Below are 18,160 nucleotides of genomic sequence, written 5' to 3'. Positions count from 1 at the left end.
ATTATTTTTAAAATTTTTTTTTTATACAATAGTTAGTCGTAAACTTTTAAACATCTGTAAAATTTTCAGTATTGTATTTTTAAACTTCTTTAAAATTGTTGAGTTATATTTCTGAACATCTTGAAAGTTGTAATTTATTATTTTGGAACGTTCAGTCCTAAATTTCTGTACATATTCAAGATGTTCGATTATGAACTTATAAACATATTTGGAATACTTGAATTTGTTCAACCCAGCAATTTTGCAATTTTTTTGTAAAGTATATTTTTAAACGGTTCGACTATAAACTTTTGTTAAACTTTGATATTGTTCAATTGTAAGCTTTTCAAGTTGTTCGATTGTAAACTTTTGTACAACTAAAAATGTTCAGTTGTAAGCTTCTGAACATATTAAATATCTGTATATAATATACGGTATTTAATATTTGTATATACATACAATGTTCGATAGATAAAAGCTAAATATCTTAATAATGTTCGGATGGATACTTCTGAACAATTAAAAAATATTCAGTTTTAAACTTCCAAATAAAAGACGAATTTTAATATATCAGATCAAATATAAGAGTATTGTTCTGACCTGTTCGTTGGTAAGCGATAGGAAAAAAAAATATTCCAAAGTAAAGTAATCATCACAAAAAAAAAAAAAAAAACTAAATACATCTTACTGTTTTATATTTTTGAGCTTTCATAATTTGTGAATAATTGTTTTATCTGCAATCTTAATTTTTAATAGAATATAAATTAGATGGATATATGTAATGTATTATTTGAAAGGAAGAATAAGACTGTATAAAGAAATTATTTAAATAGGTTTAGTTAACAAATGTCTTTAATAGTAATTTTAAATGGGGATCAAAATAAAAATTAATAATGAAACTGTATAGAGTGCATATAGTAGTGCAACTAGAAATTTCCTTTTTATTATTCATATTATTATTTTTAAATGGATGTTAAAAATTTATTATTATATGATCTATGCGTTTACATACAATTAAATTGTGATTATATATAATCAAGCATAATCGGATGGTCATTCCCCATTAAAATAGTTTAAGGAAATGTGTTGAGTCATCCCTTCATAATAATGAATATTTTGGTTAAAAATTCTAACATTTCCGCCAAAGTTGAGGTAGAAATAACCATGACTAAGAAGACTACTAATAAAACCCAACCCAAAAATGTTCTGAGTAGACTAACTAAACTTGATGAAAGACAAATGTTCCAGTCAAAACATTATTTTAAAATGCCTATACTATCTTTATTATTTTTTTTTTTATAATAATAAAAAAGATGTTTCCTGTTAGTATTATAGATATCATATCATAGTTCTGTGCCATGCGGCATTGCAGCATGAGATCATCTAAAACAATAACAGAATTTGTCAATACTCAAATCTCAACTTCCAAATTCGCATATGTGAAGATTGAGTGGCTTTTTTCCGTTAAACTGCCACCCTCAATGGTGCCTATACTAACTATTGCTAAATAAAAGTCATCGCAAATGTATTTGGGTGACCAAATTTGAGTACAGCTCAACCATTAAGGTTTAACAAAGCCCTAACAAGTGGCTCTTCATTTTCTCATGAGAATGACCCATACATATAGAGGAATATCTTCAATTTGAAGGTACATTCCAAATAGTTATTTTTTCCATACAATTTTCAAGGAAGTTTAACAATCTAACTTGAGCATAAGAGAGTAATAGGTACCACATTAGTGCCCTGTTAACTTCTAGCTTTTCTTTTTCCTTTGTTTTTAAGTGAACTCAATCAAAATTTTCATAGGGTTGTTTATATTCAAACAAAGGGTAATACTTGGGCCATATAATTTATTTATCAAATTTGAAATACAACATGATATCGTAGTTTATTTTTTATTGTTAAGTTAATATAATCTAAAATCATAAAAAATAAATTCAATAAAATAATGTTACATCATTTGATATTTAAAATTTGATAAATTAATTTATTAATTTGTGGGATAATTTTTTTGAACAATAATTCTAAATTTAAATTTCCATGCTTTCAATATCAAATTATTCGAATTTAAATCCCCATACTTTCAATATTAAAATTCAATTTTTGATTTAACAGTCAAAATATCTTATTCTTAGACCTTCTTTTTTATTATGAGAAAATATTTTATTTGAATTGTCAAAAAGTATTCTTAAAAAAAAAAAAAAAAAAGTAAGAAGTAACCGTTTAAATAAATGTGACATTTATATGAAAAGGTCAAATCAAGAAAATCATAAAAATCTATTTCCATAAATAAAAGATAAACAAGATCATAATAAGTTGAGAACTAGATGAGTGGGTTTCAAGCTAGCTAATGCAAACTATTACCCCAAAAAAACAAACAAAAAAAAAAAAAAAAAGGGCTAGCTAATGCAAACAGCGTTTATATCTGACTTTTGTTGACACCACCCCAACATAATCCAACTTGTATTCCAACACCCCAAACCCACCATAGAAGGCCCCACCCACCGGACCAATTTACCCCTCATCGTCATTGCCCTTTTAAAGAAAATTCCTTTACATATTATTTTTTAGTTTTTCTTTTTCTTTTCTTTTTTTTAATTTTTGAAGTAATTCAAATAAGAAACGTCTGGAACGGAGTATCCATAACCATTCAGAAATTAAAAATTCAGAGAAATTATTATTCACAAAGAAAAAAAATTCTAATAAAAACTGTGCAGATTAATGTGATTTTATCTATAACGCATATATACCTCCAAAAAAACATATTAATATAAAAATTAAATTAAACTATAAATTCAAAGTCTCGATCACTTTTTCCGTTGACAAAATATTCACATTTTGAACCTTTCATTTATCTATGTGTAAACGGACGGTTCAGTAGCCAAAATTGTTATTTTTTTATAGGAATAATTTCCAAGTTCGAATATTTCCAACTCAACATTTAAAAAAAAAATATATATATATATATATATAAATTAATATGCAATAGTTTTTGCAACTTACAAGTATTTAATAGTCCGAAAACAAAAATAAATAAATAATAATAACAATACTTTCTTAGAAAACATAGAAAATTAAGGGATAGTATGGTCATATCAAGTCGAACCCACCAACATCAATATATGACCGTTTGTTTTTCTTATATAATATTTTCTTTAGGACTGTTTCTCTACCTTTGCCAAGGGAGAGAAATGTGACCGTTGGAAGCTAACAAAACCCAAGCGTTTCAAATTACAATTTTTTTTAATTTGAGAAAAATTTAAACCCACGAAGCTTCATAAGAATCCGATTCCAAAGCTAGAGGTTTTCACACAACGAAACCCCAAAAAGTCATTTCCATAAAGCTACGCTCTCTCTCTCTCTCTCTCTCTCTCTCTCTCTCTCTTTAACATGCAAAGAAACCCAAGAGAGGAAGAAGAGAAGCTACTGTTGGAATCATTGTTTTAATGGCAAAGCGTACGGCAGAGGAGGAGATAACCAAGGACGTACAAGAAGAAGGAGAAGCTCATCCTTATGCATTCCATGTCTCTGGTCCTCGCAATGTGTCTTCTCCGAATTGGAGAGATCTTATTAATTCTAGTTGGTCAGTTCCCATTTTCATTTTTTATGTTTTTTGTTTTTTTTTTTTTTTTTGTTAGACAAAGATCTGCTACTAAAGATTTAGATTTGACTGTGAACTTATACATTTTTATAGTACTTTTTGTGGAAAATTGAAGGATTTGTTGCTTGAACAATGAAAATAACTGTAATTACCATCTGGGCTTTTGTTTTTGTTATCAAATAGTTAGATGTTGAATTAGGAAATGAGAAACGCCATTAATTGCCATCTGGGTTTTTGTTTTTGTTATACAAAGATTTGCTACTAAAAATTTAGATGTATAACTATGGATTTATACGTTTTTGCGGAAAATGGAAAGAATTCTTGCTTGAACAATGAAACTAACTGTAGTTTGTGTTTTTCTTTTTGTTGACAAATAGTGGGTGCTAAATTAGGAAATGAGAAATCCCACTTCTTAGATCTGATTGATAAACTAAGATTTAAAGATCTTCATTTCCATGTTGAGCCATCAATCAAAACCAGGTTTTCTCTGTAATGAAATCAGAGGATTTAGTTATGTTGCAATCTGGGTGTTACTTTCCTTATCCTAGCAGTTTTTGAATTGGAAAGTGGGTTTTGTAAAGATAGGGTTTGTTAATAGGGCAAGAATAAATCACTTGACTGACTTTTTCTTTTTTTTTCTTTTTTTGGGTACATTTTTGGTAATTTACCAGTTGGACTGGAGGGCATTACGATTCTTGATTCTATTTGTTTTGGTTGTTTTTCATATACTATATAAGATCTCAAAAATTTTAACAAGTTCAACTCTCTACATTTCAAATTCACTAAAAAATTTTCTCATCTTCTTTTTTTTTTTTTTTTTTTTTTTTTTTCTCAATTTTGTAGAGGTTTGAATTTAGATGTCAAATTCAATGAGAATATTTAATTATTTCGTGTAACAAAAAATTTGTGGGTAATTAATATTTGGGCTAATAAGCTATTAGAATTCGGGTTTGACTATCTTAATTTGGCAGGTAATAAATATAGTCTTCCTCACTTGGTAATTGTAATATAATTTCCATTGGAGCTCTTCATTATAGGGAGGAAAAACAAATAGAAAGAAAAAGATGAAGAGGATAGTTTTCAACAAGTTACTAAGCAAGTCTCTCTTGATTGTCTTGCAGGAAAGATGGGAATTACAAAAGAACTGTAATAGCTTGCTTTATACAGGGAGTTTATTTGCTTGAACTTGACAGACAAGAGAACAGAAATGAAGAAAATGGTCTTGCTCCAAAATGGTGGATACCCTTTAAGTACAAATTGGCACAAACTTTGATTGATGAAAGAGACGGATCTATATTTGGTGCAATACTAGAATGGGATAGATCTGCTGCACTTGCTGATTTAGTACTCATCAGACCCAGTGGTGCACCAAGGGCTGTATTAGCCCTCAGAGGAACATTGCTCAAAAGCATGACAATCAGGAGGGACATTGAAGATGATCTTAGATTTCTTGCTTGGGAAAGCTTGAAAGGTTCTATAAGGTTCAAAGGAGCTTTCGAGGCATTGAAACAAGTTGCTGAGAAATATGGAAGTGGTAATATTTGTATTGCAGGTCACTCTTTAGGAGCTGGTTTTGCTCTCCAAGTGGGAAAAGCATTAGCCAAAGAGGGTATATATGTAGATACTCATTTGTTCAATCCACCTTCTGTTTCACTAGCTATGAGCTTGAGAAATTTAGGAGAAAAAGCTGGGTTTGCCTGGAAGAGACTTAAATCCATGCTTCCTTCAAGTAGTGAAACTCAGGTCAATACTGAAGAGGAAGAGAAGAATTCTTCCGGTGTATTGAGGAATTGGGTACCAAATTTATACGGGGCTAAGAGTTCTGGTCTTGCTTTGGGAAAATGGGTGCCTCATTTATATGTAAATAATAGTGATTACATATGTTGTTCATATACTGACCCTGATGGAGCAGAAGAAAACAAAGCTGCCGTTGGGAAGGAGAATGTGGGTCCTAGCAATGGGAAAATGGCAGCAAAACTTTTTGTGATGTCAAAGGGAAACCAGAAGTTTTTGGAGGCTCATGGATTAGAGCAATGGTGGTCTGATGATGTGGAACTTCAAATGGCTCTTCATAACAGTAAACTCATAAGCAGGCAGCTGAAATCCTTATACAGTCTACCATCTAGCTCTACAACAAGCACTGGGAAAGCATTAGTTAACAAAGGTTGATTTGCTCTCCCAGCTGAAATTCTTATTTTGTCTTCTTAAATGCTTGTTAGGCAAAACAAAAAATAAACAAAACCACAAAAAAACAAAGCATTTAATTCTATACTGCTATGAAATTGTTGATGTTTTTGCTTTTATATGTGTGTTGTTTATTATAAGGTTAATTATTCCAATTTCCACTTTATTTCAATACTATGAGGTGCGTAATGTAACCCCTTTTAACATTTCTTAAGACCAATCTTACTATGTGAAATTATCAAATTACTGTTTTCTGTTACTTTTGACCAATTTTAACACTTTATCCAAAAAAATATATATATATATCAATTATATGAAAAAATTAACCAGCAAGGAAGCTACTAGGAAAAATGATAAACATTTCTTTAATTAATTTGTGAAAACTAGTGCCAATTGCTTATTTCCATTAGAAAATTAACAATCAATGTAGGTAGACGAAACCAAGAAATTTGACAAAGGGTTACATTAAAAAAATTTGAATTCTTGTTGAAGAGTCATTGTAGCACTAGCAAGTGCTTGTTACGTCAAAAACTATTAGAGCATTTGAGGAGGGGAAAAAAAAGGAACAAAAAAAAAAAAAAAAAGTGTGCATTTTGTCTCTTATGGCCCCTATGGATCCGCTTCTATAGTTAATTGCTTTAATTAGTAGCAACTTACCGATCAATCAAAATTTTCTTATGCTCTATTTTCTTCAATGGGTGAATTTTTTTCTAGCTATAAATTGATGACAAAAGCCATAAACTATATTTTTGAAGTTACAAAATAGTCCTATATTATTAGTGTGCCATTCTAGTGAGGTTAAATTGTAGGAAGCCTAAAGTAAGATTTTTAACAAGATATATCTCCCATTACAATATATATATATATATATATATATATATATAAGATATGATCTTAGAGGAAGATAGACTTCAACTCGAGATGCCTAATATATCAAATTAACTCAAGGCACCTAATTTCCTATCAAACCAACATCGAAAGAAAGCATCTTCGAGATAAAACCATTACATCATCTAATATAAACTTGACCATATTTGAAGTATCAAATATATTAATCAGTTTCATGATTTGCTGTATATATATATATATATACACATGCATATTATTATGTACAAATCTGTGAAGGTCATGATGGATATGATGGATGATAAATCGAACGAATTACACTCACTTGTAAAAATAGGTAAATGCTCTCTCTATACAATGAATACAAATGGAATAACATCATCATCTTCTTCACCCGGACGTATAAATATATATACGTAACACGCACACTCAGTCATACTATCATGTGTATATATATATATATATATAGATATAGATATATGTACCATCATATAACTAGCAGTAGCATAACAATCAATTTCATATCAGCCCTGATAACTCATAGTCGTATATGCTGACTTCCTGCTCACTCTGAACAAAACCATTGTTGCAGAAAGAGTAACCATAAGGATGATGATCAATATCTGAAAGCCATGATTCCAAACTTCCACAAGCCAACAGGTCCTCCACCTGATCAGGAATATCCTGTTGATTTGCCATCAAATCTTCTAAACTCGTGTTGTCCAACCAAATCTGATCGCACACTACTCGATCATCATCGCGATGATGATGATGATGATCTTGATCAGTCATCGTTGATGTCAACAACACTTGGCTTCTGTACAAGTCGTGTTGATCAGCAGAAGAATCATTATCAATAGATGCATCAACGGTCACGTCCGTACTGCTCTCAGGTTCCACTACTACTTGGGGTTCTTCCATGGAAGGTGATGAAGAAGAAATGAATATTGGTGATGATGATTGTGATGATGAAGAAGAGTTTCTATTGCCAGTGAGCTCTTGTACAAGACTCTTGAAACTTGAGCTGTCTGTGATGTAGACCTTTGGACGCAAAACGCTTAACCAAGATTTGAAATCCTTCTTGTTCTTCTCGCTTTTGTTGTTGTTGTTGTTGTTGTTGTTTTTGTTGTTCTTAGATATTTTCATTGATGCTGATTTCTTCCCCATAATTTTTCAAATAAATACAACGGCACAGGCTTTGGAATTCTCTTCAGCCGAAACTGTGCTGCTGCTGAATATTCAAAGAGGGTATATAAATATATGGAAGAGAGATTAAAGATTAAAGTGTTTTCTGATTGTGGTGGAAAACAAAACAAGCCACAGAACATAAATATGCTGAAAATGATGTTGATTCTACAAATGGGTTTATATTTTTTTAATAATTAAAAAAATATATACATATATATTAAACTTAAAAGGCTAAATAATACATACTCCTTCTCTTTCAATCTCTCTCACTTTCTGATCAGTATATATGAGAGAGAGGAAGATGCTTAGGTTTGTTTGTTTGTGCATCATACAAATGAATAGTATAATATGTAAAGAATGGAAATGTGGAAGGGCATTAAGGGCACGCCGCTAGCATTCCCAAAAATTTCTTTATTATAATAAAAAAAATGACATCATTTGCTTGTTAATTATAATCCTTCTATTAACATCCATGTTATGAAGAACTTGTGAGAGAAGGCAAAGATAAATAGAGGAAACTATGAAACAAGGAATAAAAGGTAAAGCGATAAAGGCCCAACTTATCATATATATAATTTGTGTACCTGGCTTTAAAAGCCATTATCAGTTTATCACACAACAATTTTATTTCAGTCTACAAATTTAGACCCTTTTCTTTAAAATCATTTGTGCATATTTCTGTTAGGTGTATTGGTGACTCAAATATTGATGGGAAATTCATACATAGTTCACCATGTCAAATTCACCTAAGTAATGTTAGTTATATTGTTTTTTAATATTATGATCAATACAATTACTACTTTGGCTGTTGTTATTATCATACTAGACAGGAAAAATTAGTGAAGGTTACATCAAATGTGTGAAAAGAAATTAGTTTACGCATTCAGTTATATAGCAACTAGAAAAAGAAAAATAATTAAAGAAAGGAGAAAGAGACATTCCATCACAACAAAGGCATATAAGAAAATGCTTATTTACATAGCCTCCATGTCTACATCCTGTATGTCGCATCAAAATCTACAATTTTGGCTCTGGCTGTCGATCTCAAATGTTAATGGCACTCCATGCTCTTAAAATTAGGTTCTAAGCTTGTTGCCAATTAAAGTGCCATTACCCATTGATGCTAAGTGAGGGTGGATAGTGTTATTAGTCTTCATATATATGATGAATTAGATTAAAACAGGACAAGTTTTACATACATGTATCGTCGTTTTTTTAATCATCTCAGCTTCTTTTATAAATCATAATTTTTTTCAAAAGTTAAAATTTAAAAATATATTAATGAACCATGTAATTTGTGTTGGATTAAATTAGAGTGTTTTAAATTTAAATTAATGAAACTTTCAATAATTTAGTCCAACCAAATCCAGCTCCAAAATTTAAATAAAAGAATCCCAAGTAAACTATTAGTACATTTTTAGACAAATCAATAAGAATGAATGATAAACAAGTCCTCATCTGAAAATTTCATATATATATATATATATATGAGTCTTGTTACCTAAAAAATAACCTTAATTACTAAACATATAAATATTTATGACAAAGATAGAAAGAGATATCGGCAGATGAAGATTGAATTGATAAGTTGTCCTAAACCCAATTCAACAAGGTTTAATTTTGTCTTAACTGCTAAATGGAGCTGAGCAACTGTTGTTGTGTCTAGCTATGTTTCCCAGATTAGGACCAAAAAACCATCTGTACAGGCCCCCATCAGTCTTCTACCCTTCCTTCCTTAGTGGATTGATATATAAACTTATATCATATATATGCTTAGTAATTTAATGGAGTTATTGTGTATAATATTAATATAAGCCTTTTTAAGAGTCAAGAAAAACAATTCCACAAGGTTTATAAATAAGGATAAAGGCTGACTCATCAGGGTTTGAATAGTGTGTCATCCTCATCCATGCCAATCAAAGCATAGAATAATTTAGCAGAGTTATTCCCTCACCAAAAGAGAGAGAGAGAGAGAGAGAGAGAGAGATAAATCTAGTACTTTGGGTGTATAATTTCTTTCCAATCTCTTAGAAAAGATGGGATTGGCAATGTTACCAATTGAATTGAATTTTGGCCATAAATATTAGAATATAGTACAGTAAGAAGTATCACCAACGTGGCTGCAAAGGCGTTGTCTTACCCACCTACTGTTGCAGTTGCTTCCAAACTTGTAATGACAACAACATCATGACAAAACACACAATCAATACAATAAACATATAATTGTTTGCTTAATTATTATTATTATTATTATTATTATTATTATTATTATTATTATTATTATTATTGATGTTTTTCTTAGTAAATTAAGTTTCATGATTCATCTAATACGACTATTAGGGGATAGTGCAAGGGAAATTACTGTAGTACACAATATACTCAGGGAAATCGAACTGTTACATCGTTTTTATATATTGAGCATATATACTTCCTCTATAAGAAAGCAAGAACCAATTTCACAAAACTCAGTAAGGGAAAAAAAAAAAAAAAAAAAAACTCACTCTTACAAGAATCTACTAAGTTCAAATTTGTTTATATAAAAGTTGTATAATGCTTTTGAAAAATTCTTTAAACAACGGCTGGGACATTCTCGCACATGAAATTCCAAGGAATATGATACTTAAATTCATGTCAAGATGAAACTGGGCAGGAAAGATATTTGACAAATCACCAAACCGGATCCATGTTTATTAAAAATTTAAATTCCTCAAAAAAAAAAAGAAAAATCGAAATGCTAACTTGAGAAAATCTAAGATAGGTTCCTCATGCTCAGAAATAATAGAAAGACGGAACTCCATTGTCCCACATTGACAAGCCATTAAAAAGTTTAATTATTTATAAGTGGCATACCAAAGCGTTTGGACCGCCGAGCTCAGTAACGCGGGCTTGTAACCTTTGTGGGGGCATTAGACTGATGGAACTCCGACGCCGTCCCTTTCGATCGGATCTGGACTGGCGATTCTCTAGCCCGCCCGTTCCAAGCCGAAAGTCGATCCAAGTGGTTTGGGCGAAGGTTTGGGCTTCTTGGATCATAGTAGGGATGGCACCGCGTGAGGCTGGCTTCACAGAGCAGCGATCACCTCCTACTTCCGGCAGTGGAAGGATAACGGGTCGGTGCTATCCAGGCCCAACAGGGTCCATTGGGCGGTCTCCAGTTGGACCATCACTTTTTGGACCTTTCTTTCTTAATTTTGACCATAAAAAGTATTTTTTTGGTGTTTCATGGGCCAGAATATAAAAACTTACCAACTCCATTTAACTTGATCTCTTTGTTTGTATTTCATCTATTTTGTATCATGTTACTATGTGTTTTGTCTTCTTGATCTATATGTTTGTAATGTAAAAATTGTAATAGAATGGAAGTAAAAGCAGTAAACTGTCATTCTTAATTTTCATTATTTTCTTACAACACACACAAATAAATAATCATATTGATAAAAATAAATAAATAAAAATAAAAAAAGAAGAAGGAAACGTCAACTATGCTCCTCTTTGTCTTCTTCTTGATTTACGTTTTTTAAGTATAAAAAATCGTCTTCGAAAATAATACTAATGTTTCTAATATGTCTTTCCATTTTACATTGTGTCATTACGACTCTACTGCAATTGTGATGGTGTTTGTTTTGCCTGTACCTCCCTCACCACTGGTTCATCCAAGTATTAATGAGAGTAGGTGCTTCCTGTATGCAGGAAAGAGTGATTTAATATAATAGATAATGGTAATGCCAATCAAACATATAACAACTAGCACATTAACTTACCCCTCTCTCTCTCTCTCTCTCTCTCTCTCTCTCTCTCTCTCTCTCTCTCTCCAAAATCAATTGCTTCAATGATACCTACTTTTTCATAGTTCAAATAAAATCCTGACAATTGGCCTTTTTAAAGAAGTATGTGCTTTTGTGCCAACCGCATGTTGTTCCAGTTTGGAGATTGTAAGGTCCCTGACCTTACCCTGCAACAAATTGATCCTCGTCTACAATAAGAAACCAACTATATAGTTTTTATTCCTACTTTTTCATCACTGCATTCAAAATTTACTTCAGTCATCATAATAAACTTTCATCATCTCATTTTTGATAAAACCATTTTCCTCTGTGCTAGCTTGATATACTTAGTCGAATGCACTTTTTATCGGCTTAAGTTTTTAGAAAAAATAAAATGACAACTTAACCATTTTAATCAATAAAAGGTAAATAGAAAAATATGAGCAGAGAGATGAATTAATGGTACCTCAAGTTTTCAGTATGTTCACCAATAATCTTGACAAGAGCACAAGCCATCTTTGAAATGGTGGAAACCTCTTAGTATCTCTCTCTCTCTCTCTCTCTCTCTAGAAAGTACTAAATACGCATGACTGCAAATGATTTGATAAAGGAGAATGTGACCTAAAACTGATTATACAATCTAACCTTTCTTCTATCATTTTGATTCATCGACTTCATTAATTTGAACTTAAAATGTCCCTCAGACAGCCAACAGACTACATATTCTCCAACAATGATTCTAAATTCATATTCCCACACTTCCAATATCACAAAAAGAATATATAAACTTCAAACATGGAATGCTTAATTTTTATCTACTACCATATTTGTTGGATAACAGACACAAGATGAATAAAACCTAAAATTTTTCAGAAAATAAAGTACATTTGTAATTTACATGAAACAGAAGGGAGGACATTATCACTACAAATGCAGGGGTTAAAAAAACAAAACCTGAGTTCTCGGTGAAGAAATGTAGGGCTCTTAGTTTTACATTTGTTATACACGAACATATATATATATATATATATATATTATAGCTATTAAATGGATCTTAATATACCCCCCAAAAAAAAAAAAATGAAAGTCTCACTTCTCTAAAATTAGTATACCTAAAAAAAAAATTTTTAAAAAAAAAAAAATCAGTCTTTGTATGCCTCTGACCCACCCACAGCACAAATAGTGCTCCTCCAACAGCTCAACAAGTCATCTCCTTTTTTCTGCCAAATGCGTATATGTATTTGATTTAATACTATGCAGCTTTTAGTACATCTTCTCAAAAGTGCGGCTAGCATTTCATGATGTAGGAGGATTTTCTGTCAAGGATGATCCTAATTGAAGCATAAGAGGGTATACAGGGCTAAACTCCTTGTCTCCTCTGGCCCTTATACTGGAAGCATAATCATCCAAAGTCGCTTTGATACCTTTCCAAATCTGATCTTCCCCTTGAGAATCTAACCACAGTGAATATTGAAGAGGTGTAAGTTTGGTCCTTTGAAGTGGTGACTGCAATTCATCAGGACCTCGGGTATACAGATGGTGGAGGATTACACTTGGTGGCAGGTCTTGAAGAATAGGAGCTGACCCCAGTTGAGATGTTTCCAAGAAGATAAGAGGCCGGAACGCTCGAAGTGCTCGATATGGTGCACCAAGTTTTTCTACAGGGAATAAGTTTTGACCTACAGCCAACTCCAGCTCAGCCATGTCCCTGGCCATCCTCAGCTTGCCTGATTCTGATAAGGGTCTGACAAGAGAAGCATGCCTTATGAAGAAAATTAGAACCCGTGATGCCATGCTCTTAACAAGCCTTGTGCATATTGTTTCTGGCCCAGAAGTGGTAGCATTTTTTGAAGGCAACAGCCTAGACAGGAACTCACGACGAAAGTGAAGAATGCATTTTTGCAACTCCTCCATGTAAGGTGATGCATTGTTGTCCATTGCAGCATCCACACCAAGCACAGCGAAATTCTGTTCATGAATTTGCAAGATGCAAGCCTCGAGACGGTCAAGCATCGCTTGGAACAAGGATGTCACTGAGTCACAGGCAACCCCATATATTGCACCCAATGACGGAGACAACACCTCAGCAGCAATTGCAGGCAGTCCTGTAATCATAGATGATATGCGTGTATGAATTTCTTGTAGATGCTGGCATAGCATGAAGTTCTTGAGTTGGGCTTGAGTTGCAGGATCATTTACTTGGCGGGCCTCAGGACCAGTAGATATCTGCCATAATGGTGCAAACATTTCGTTAAGACTCGTTCAGTAGAATAAGGTGTTCAGCATTATAAAATAAGGTTATATATGTCCTTCAAACAATTGAATAAATACAGTCCTAACCCTGGTCAAGATAAAATTAGAAGCTGAATCTGACCTCCCAAAACAAAAGACTACCTCCTTAAGTTCTGTACATTTAGTTATCACATTGAAAATTCATCTAGAATAGGAAATTATCACAAATCAATTAGTGAAAAACAAGGCTCTGTTTACTGTGTCATTGATCTTAATGTTTTAACTCCTTCATTTAATATTATTACATGAAATTAAAATGCATTCAATTTCTCTGTTCCTGGTAAACAGCATGGACTTGAGTTTACTTTGAATTATGGAATTGAGTTTCAAGTTCAACGTAAGCAACTCTATCATGGATCATGATAACTTAGAAACTGTAGATATACACGATTCTAGTTTCTAGCCTGCAAAAGGTATTATGACGAGGACACTCTCTTTGAAAAATGTCCTTCCTCACCCTAAAACCTAGAAATGGTTAACAAGGCATTGCCTAGTTGAACTTTAGGATCTGAAACTGCAACTTAAGACGGAGTTTTTTATTTGGACTGCGGTTCATGGTAGACTCTGATGATTAATAATATGATATCCAAGGCAGAGTGTTTGTTGTTCTATATGCGTACATAACACGATGAATCTCTAGCTTGTCTTTCATCGCACATCCAAGGACTTCAGAGTTTAAGGTTTTCTTTTGAAATTGTTTTAAGTGTACTGGATGCCACAGATTCAGTTTGTAATTTGATTTCGGCAATGCAATGCCAGTTCATTTAAAACTATTAAAGGAAGGGAGGTTTGCCTTTGGTACTTAAGACAGAGACAAAACCTCAATTATTGAATGCTATTTTGAGTGGTCCAATAGGACCCATTTTCCTTGATTTCGTATACATTTTTGTACCTCTTGTTTACTTGGTAATGACCTTTCAGAGTTCTTACAACAAATTTCTTTACAGATATAAAAAATTCAAAAGAAAAAGTAAGACTTATACAGCATCTAAGACAGTTTGACAGAACAAACAAACCCTGACAACCTGTAACAGAGTAAATGCAAATAGAAGCATGATTTCAATGGATCCCATATTGAATAAGCAATAAGACTGAAAATATGCATATATATATATATATACACACACACACGAGAAGATTCTTTTCTCATAAATGAACTAAAAGATTACCTGGTATTCAGCTCGTTCAGCAAGGAGGAGCAGAACCTTGCCAATTTCATGCAACACAAGAAGAGTCAAGCGTCCATCCAACTGTACAGATTCAATCTCCTCCTGAATCCGTGATATGATTTTTGAGATTTGTTCTTTAGTGGGAACACTTCCTCGGCTGGAAACTGGAAATACACTATTCACAAGATCTGAAAGGCGACTCAAGCAAAGAGCCAAGAATGCTGTCTGAAATATCTCAATAGCTGCAACCATTTGATCTTTTCCATCCGAATTAATAGCTGGTAAAACCCCTTTGATTTCTGTGTCACGAGATATCCTTTCGAGAAGATTCTCTACCATGGAGAATAGTTTAGGGTAACCAATGGTGAAAGTTTCTTTAACGAAACTTGAAGCAGTAAAAGCAGATTTCATATGGCTAGCAAAAGCCTTCACAATGGCTTCCCAGACTCGATCAGTTAACATGGTATCACCTTCCTACACAAACACAGTGTATGTGAGCAAAAGAAAATGAACAGAATGACAAAAATTAACGACGACTCCAATATCATTACAAAATCACAGTGAAGGAACAACAAAAGGAAATTGTAATGACATCTTCAAAAAGAGCTTGGTTTGAGTCAAAGATATAATTGCAGCTCACGTATAACAAAAATTCTCTTATCTCCACATAACCTATGCCAATTTTGTAGGCTCTCATCATAGATGGAGGAGATTAATTTAGCTACGCAAAGGGAATAGGTTTTTTCAATAAGCAAGTCACAGGTTCATTGACCATTAAATGCTGGGGAAATTCTTAAACATATCTTGGGTTTTAAATCAAAGAACAATTAAGCCAAAAGAAAGCTAACGATTCCTTTACTCTCTGAAAGCAACGGTTAAGTAAAATACAATCTTCAGAACAACAGTCCATCCAAGGAACCTTAAATCAAATATAATTTAATAGACAATATAGGTTAAAATGCTATAAAAGAATTCAATCAAAAAAGCAATTTGTTTGAAAGATAATTACTACTCAACCCTTTTTTAAATATCTTCTTAGATCCTACATTAGCATGAAAACTACAGTCACATCCGAATTTGTGAATTTGAAAATAAAGATTCAGATTACACTTTTTAAATATCTTCTTCAATCCTATATTAAGACGAAAATCTAGAGTTACATCCAAATTTGTGAATTTGAAACTAAGGATTCAGATTACCCATCTAACTAAAAATGTTTACACAAATGCTGATAAAAAATAAAAAGGGAGAGCTTTACAAACTACACACTACATTCGAGCTATCTAAAAAATGAATTTGACAAAACACATTCCGTTTGGGAATTTGAAATTCATCCCATGTTCATTTTATGCATGAGAAATTAACAACTTTGAAGCTTCGCTAAGGAATAAATAATGCTCAACTCTGAGTGCTGACCGCATAACTCCAATTCCTCAGCCAACCTCATCTTATATTAAACCTCCATTCTCGGACTCAACAAGACTATTTTTCCTACCAACATACCAGTTAACAAAATTTACCACCTTAATTGATAAGCAACAGAACTATAAACATCTAAGTGGCCAAATGTTGCGTTTTACAACTTTAATTCTCGAAAGATCTTCTTCTCAATATTTCCCTATCAATATTTTCCTCCCTATCTCCTAATAGCCATGAATAGCTCTCATTTCATTGCTAACACTTTCTTTCAATTGTAAGTATAAACCATCCTAAAGCTCACAATCACAAATATTTTTTAGTTCCCCCACGAGATTATATAATATTTGGCTTCTTATGCTTCATTTTGACTTCTTATTTCTATTCATTTCCAAACCAACATACAAAAAATAAAATAAAAACAAACAACCACCCCAATATACAAATCAAAATGCAAAGCACAAATCCCAACCCCACTCACATTGATAACCTCATCAAGCAGCAGAACATGAGTGAACGGGTCGCGTTTCTTGGACAACACTCTCTGCAAGTGCCACACAGCAACCATTATCGAATGCAACTTGTCCATACAGCTTCCCATCCTCAGCCACTGTTCCTCTCTAGCCTTGGCTCCTCCGCCGATCTGCGGCATCCCACTCCCTCTAATCCCTCCAGGACCATACCCACCACCTCCAGAAGACCCGGTAATCGCTTTCATATCCAACGCCGCACTCACACTCTTCGCTCCTATCCCCCTATACCTATTGATCAGCTGCTCCACAGTGGCTCTCAGTTCACCCAGATTGTAGAAAACCTGCAAGCCCGTCCCAACCTCAGCCTGATTCAAACCCTCCATTCCTCTATCCAGAACTTTCATGGCCTCGCTCCTCAATTTGTCCCCAGTCTCCCTAACCCACTTGATCTCTTCTTCTACCACATCGATACCCACAAGATCGTACTCACCGTAGAGGTTCAAGATCTCGCAGTGAAGCTGAGCGGCCTTGGCGAGATCCAGCTTGTCGGGATCGGAAGCCGATGCCGCAACGGTGTCACGGAGCTTCTTGGAGAGGCGAAGAGCTCGCGTGGAGTGGTGGAGTAGCTCGGTGGTGGAATGTAGATTGGAGAGCTGGATGGTCTGGGTCTTGATCGATATGAGAGGGTCGGAGAGCTCGGATCGAATGCGGCGGAGAGAAGATTGGAGGGATGAGACAGCGGATCGGACGGTGGAGAGAGTGTGATCGGCGTGCTGAAGCGAAGAGAGCTGTGAGAGGAGATCGGCATGGCGGGAGAGGACTTCGGTTCGGAGCTGGGATTCGAGCTGGCGGATGGCGTGGTGGAGCTTCTCGGCGGTGGAGGCGGGAGAGCCGGAGGAGAGGGCGGCGGAGGAGAAGGAGGTGGAGGAGAAGTTCGGGGAGAGGAAGGCGGAGAATATTGGATCGGAAGCGAAGGAATCGAGAGGAGATTGGGCGGTAGAATTGGTGGATGTGGATGTGGTGGTGGTGGTGGTGGAGGGTGAACCGCCGGCGGTTGGGGATTTGAAGGTGGAGAGACGTTGCAGAGGTGAAGAGGAAGATGGTGGAGAAGACGATGAGAGTGGTGATCTTTGGAGTGTCAATGGCTGTGACGCCATTTTTGCTTATTCTTCTTCAAAAGGTATTTTTTGGTTTCGGTTTTCTCATATACACTGAAAATAAATAAATAAATAAATAAATAATCGCACA

The 18,160-nt window shown here is 33.8% G+C and overlaps 2 protein-coding genes across 2 annotated transcripts; one reads left to right on the top strand and one right to left on the bottom strand.

Moving 5' to 3' along the window:
* The first annotated feature begins 3,158 nt into the window (after window positions 1–3,158).
* Window positions 3,159–5,936, top strand: LOC107416125 (GDSL esterase/lipase At4g10955). Its single transcript, XM_016024585.4, has 2 exons — window positions 3,159–3,562; window positions 4,702–5,936. The coding sequence occupies exons 1-2, from the start codon at window positions 3,426–3,428 to the stop codon at window positions 5,747–5,749; spliced, it is 1,185 nt and encodes a 394-aa protein (XP_015880071.3). The 5' UTR covers window positions 3,159–3,425; the 3' UTR covers window positions 5,750–5,936.
* Window positions 5,937–12,345: 6,409 nt separating this feature from the next.
* On the bottom strand, window positions 12,346–18,133 carry LOC107416133 (conserved oligomeric Golgi complex subunit 5). Its single transcript, XM_016024592.4, has 3 exons — window positions 16,921–18,133; window positions 15,024–15,497; window positions 12,346–13,788 (listed from the first exon to the last, which is right to left on the bottom strand). The coding sequence occupies exons 1-3, from the start codon at window positions 18,067–18,069 to the stop codon at window positions 12,859–12,861; spliced, it is 2,553 nt and encodes an 850-aa protein (XP_015880078.3). The 5' UTR covers window positions 18,070–18,133; the 3' UTR covers window positions 12,346–12,858.
* Window positions 18,134–18,160: the final 27 nt, after the last annotated feature.

Source organism: Ziziphus jujuba, chromosome 4, assembly GCF_031755915.1.
Source record: "Ziziphus jujuba cultivar Dongzao chromosome 4, ASM3175591v1".
Taxonomy (NCBI): domain Eukaryota; kingdom Viridiplantae; phylum Streptophyta; class Magnoliopsida; order Rosales; family Rhamnaceae; genus Ziziphus; species Ziziphus jujuba.
The sequence above is the reverse complement of the archived record's forward strand: the minus strand, read 5'-3'. Positions and strand labels throughout refer to the sequence as shown.

Excerpts from the sequence above, each read along its gene's own strand:
- LOC107416125 (XM_016024585.4), top strand. The coding sequence starts at position 3,426 with ATGGCAAAGCGTACGGCAGAGGAGGAGATAACCAAGGACGTACAAGAA. Across the intron at positions 3,563-4,701 it reads GATCTTATTAATTCTAGTTG|GAAAGATGGGAATTACAAAA; the intron begins GTCAGTTCCCAT and ends ATTGTCTTGCAG.
- LOC107416133 (XM_016024592.4), bottom strand. The coding sequence starts at position 18,069 with ATGGCGTCACAGCCATTGACACTCCAAAGATCACCACTCTCATCGTCT. Across the intron at positions 15,498-16,920 it reads TGCTTGATGAGGTTATCAAT|GAAGGTGATACCATGTTAAC; the intron begins GTGAGTGGGGTT and ends GTGTTTGTGTAG. Across the intron at positions 13,789-15,023 it reads CTGAACGAGCTGAATACCAG|ATATCTACTGGTCCTGAGGC; the intron begins GTAATCTTTTAG and ends CCATTATGGCAG.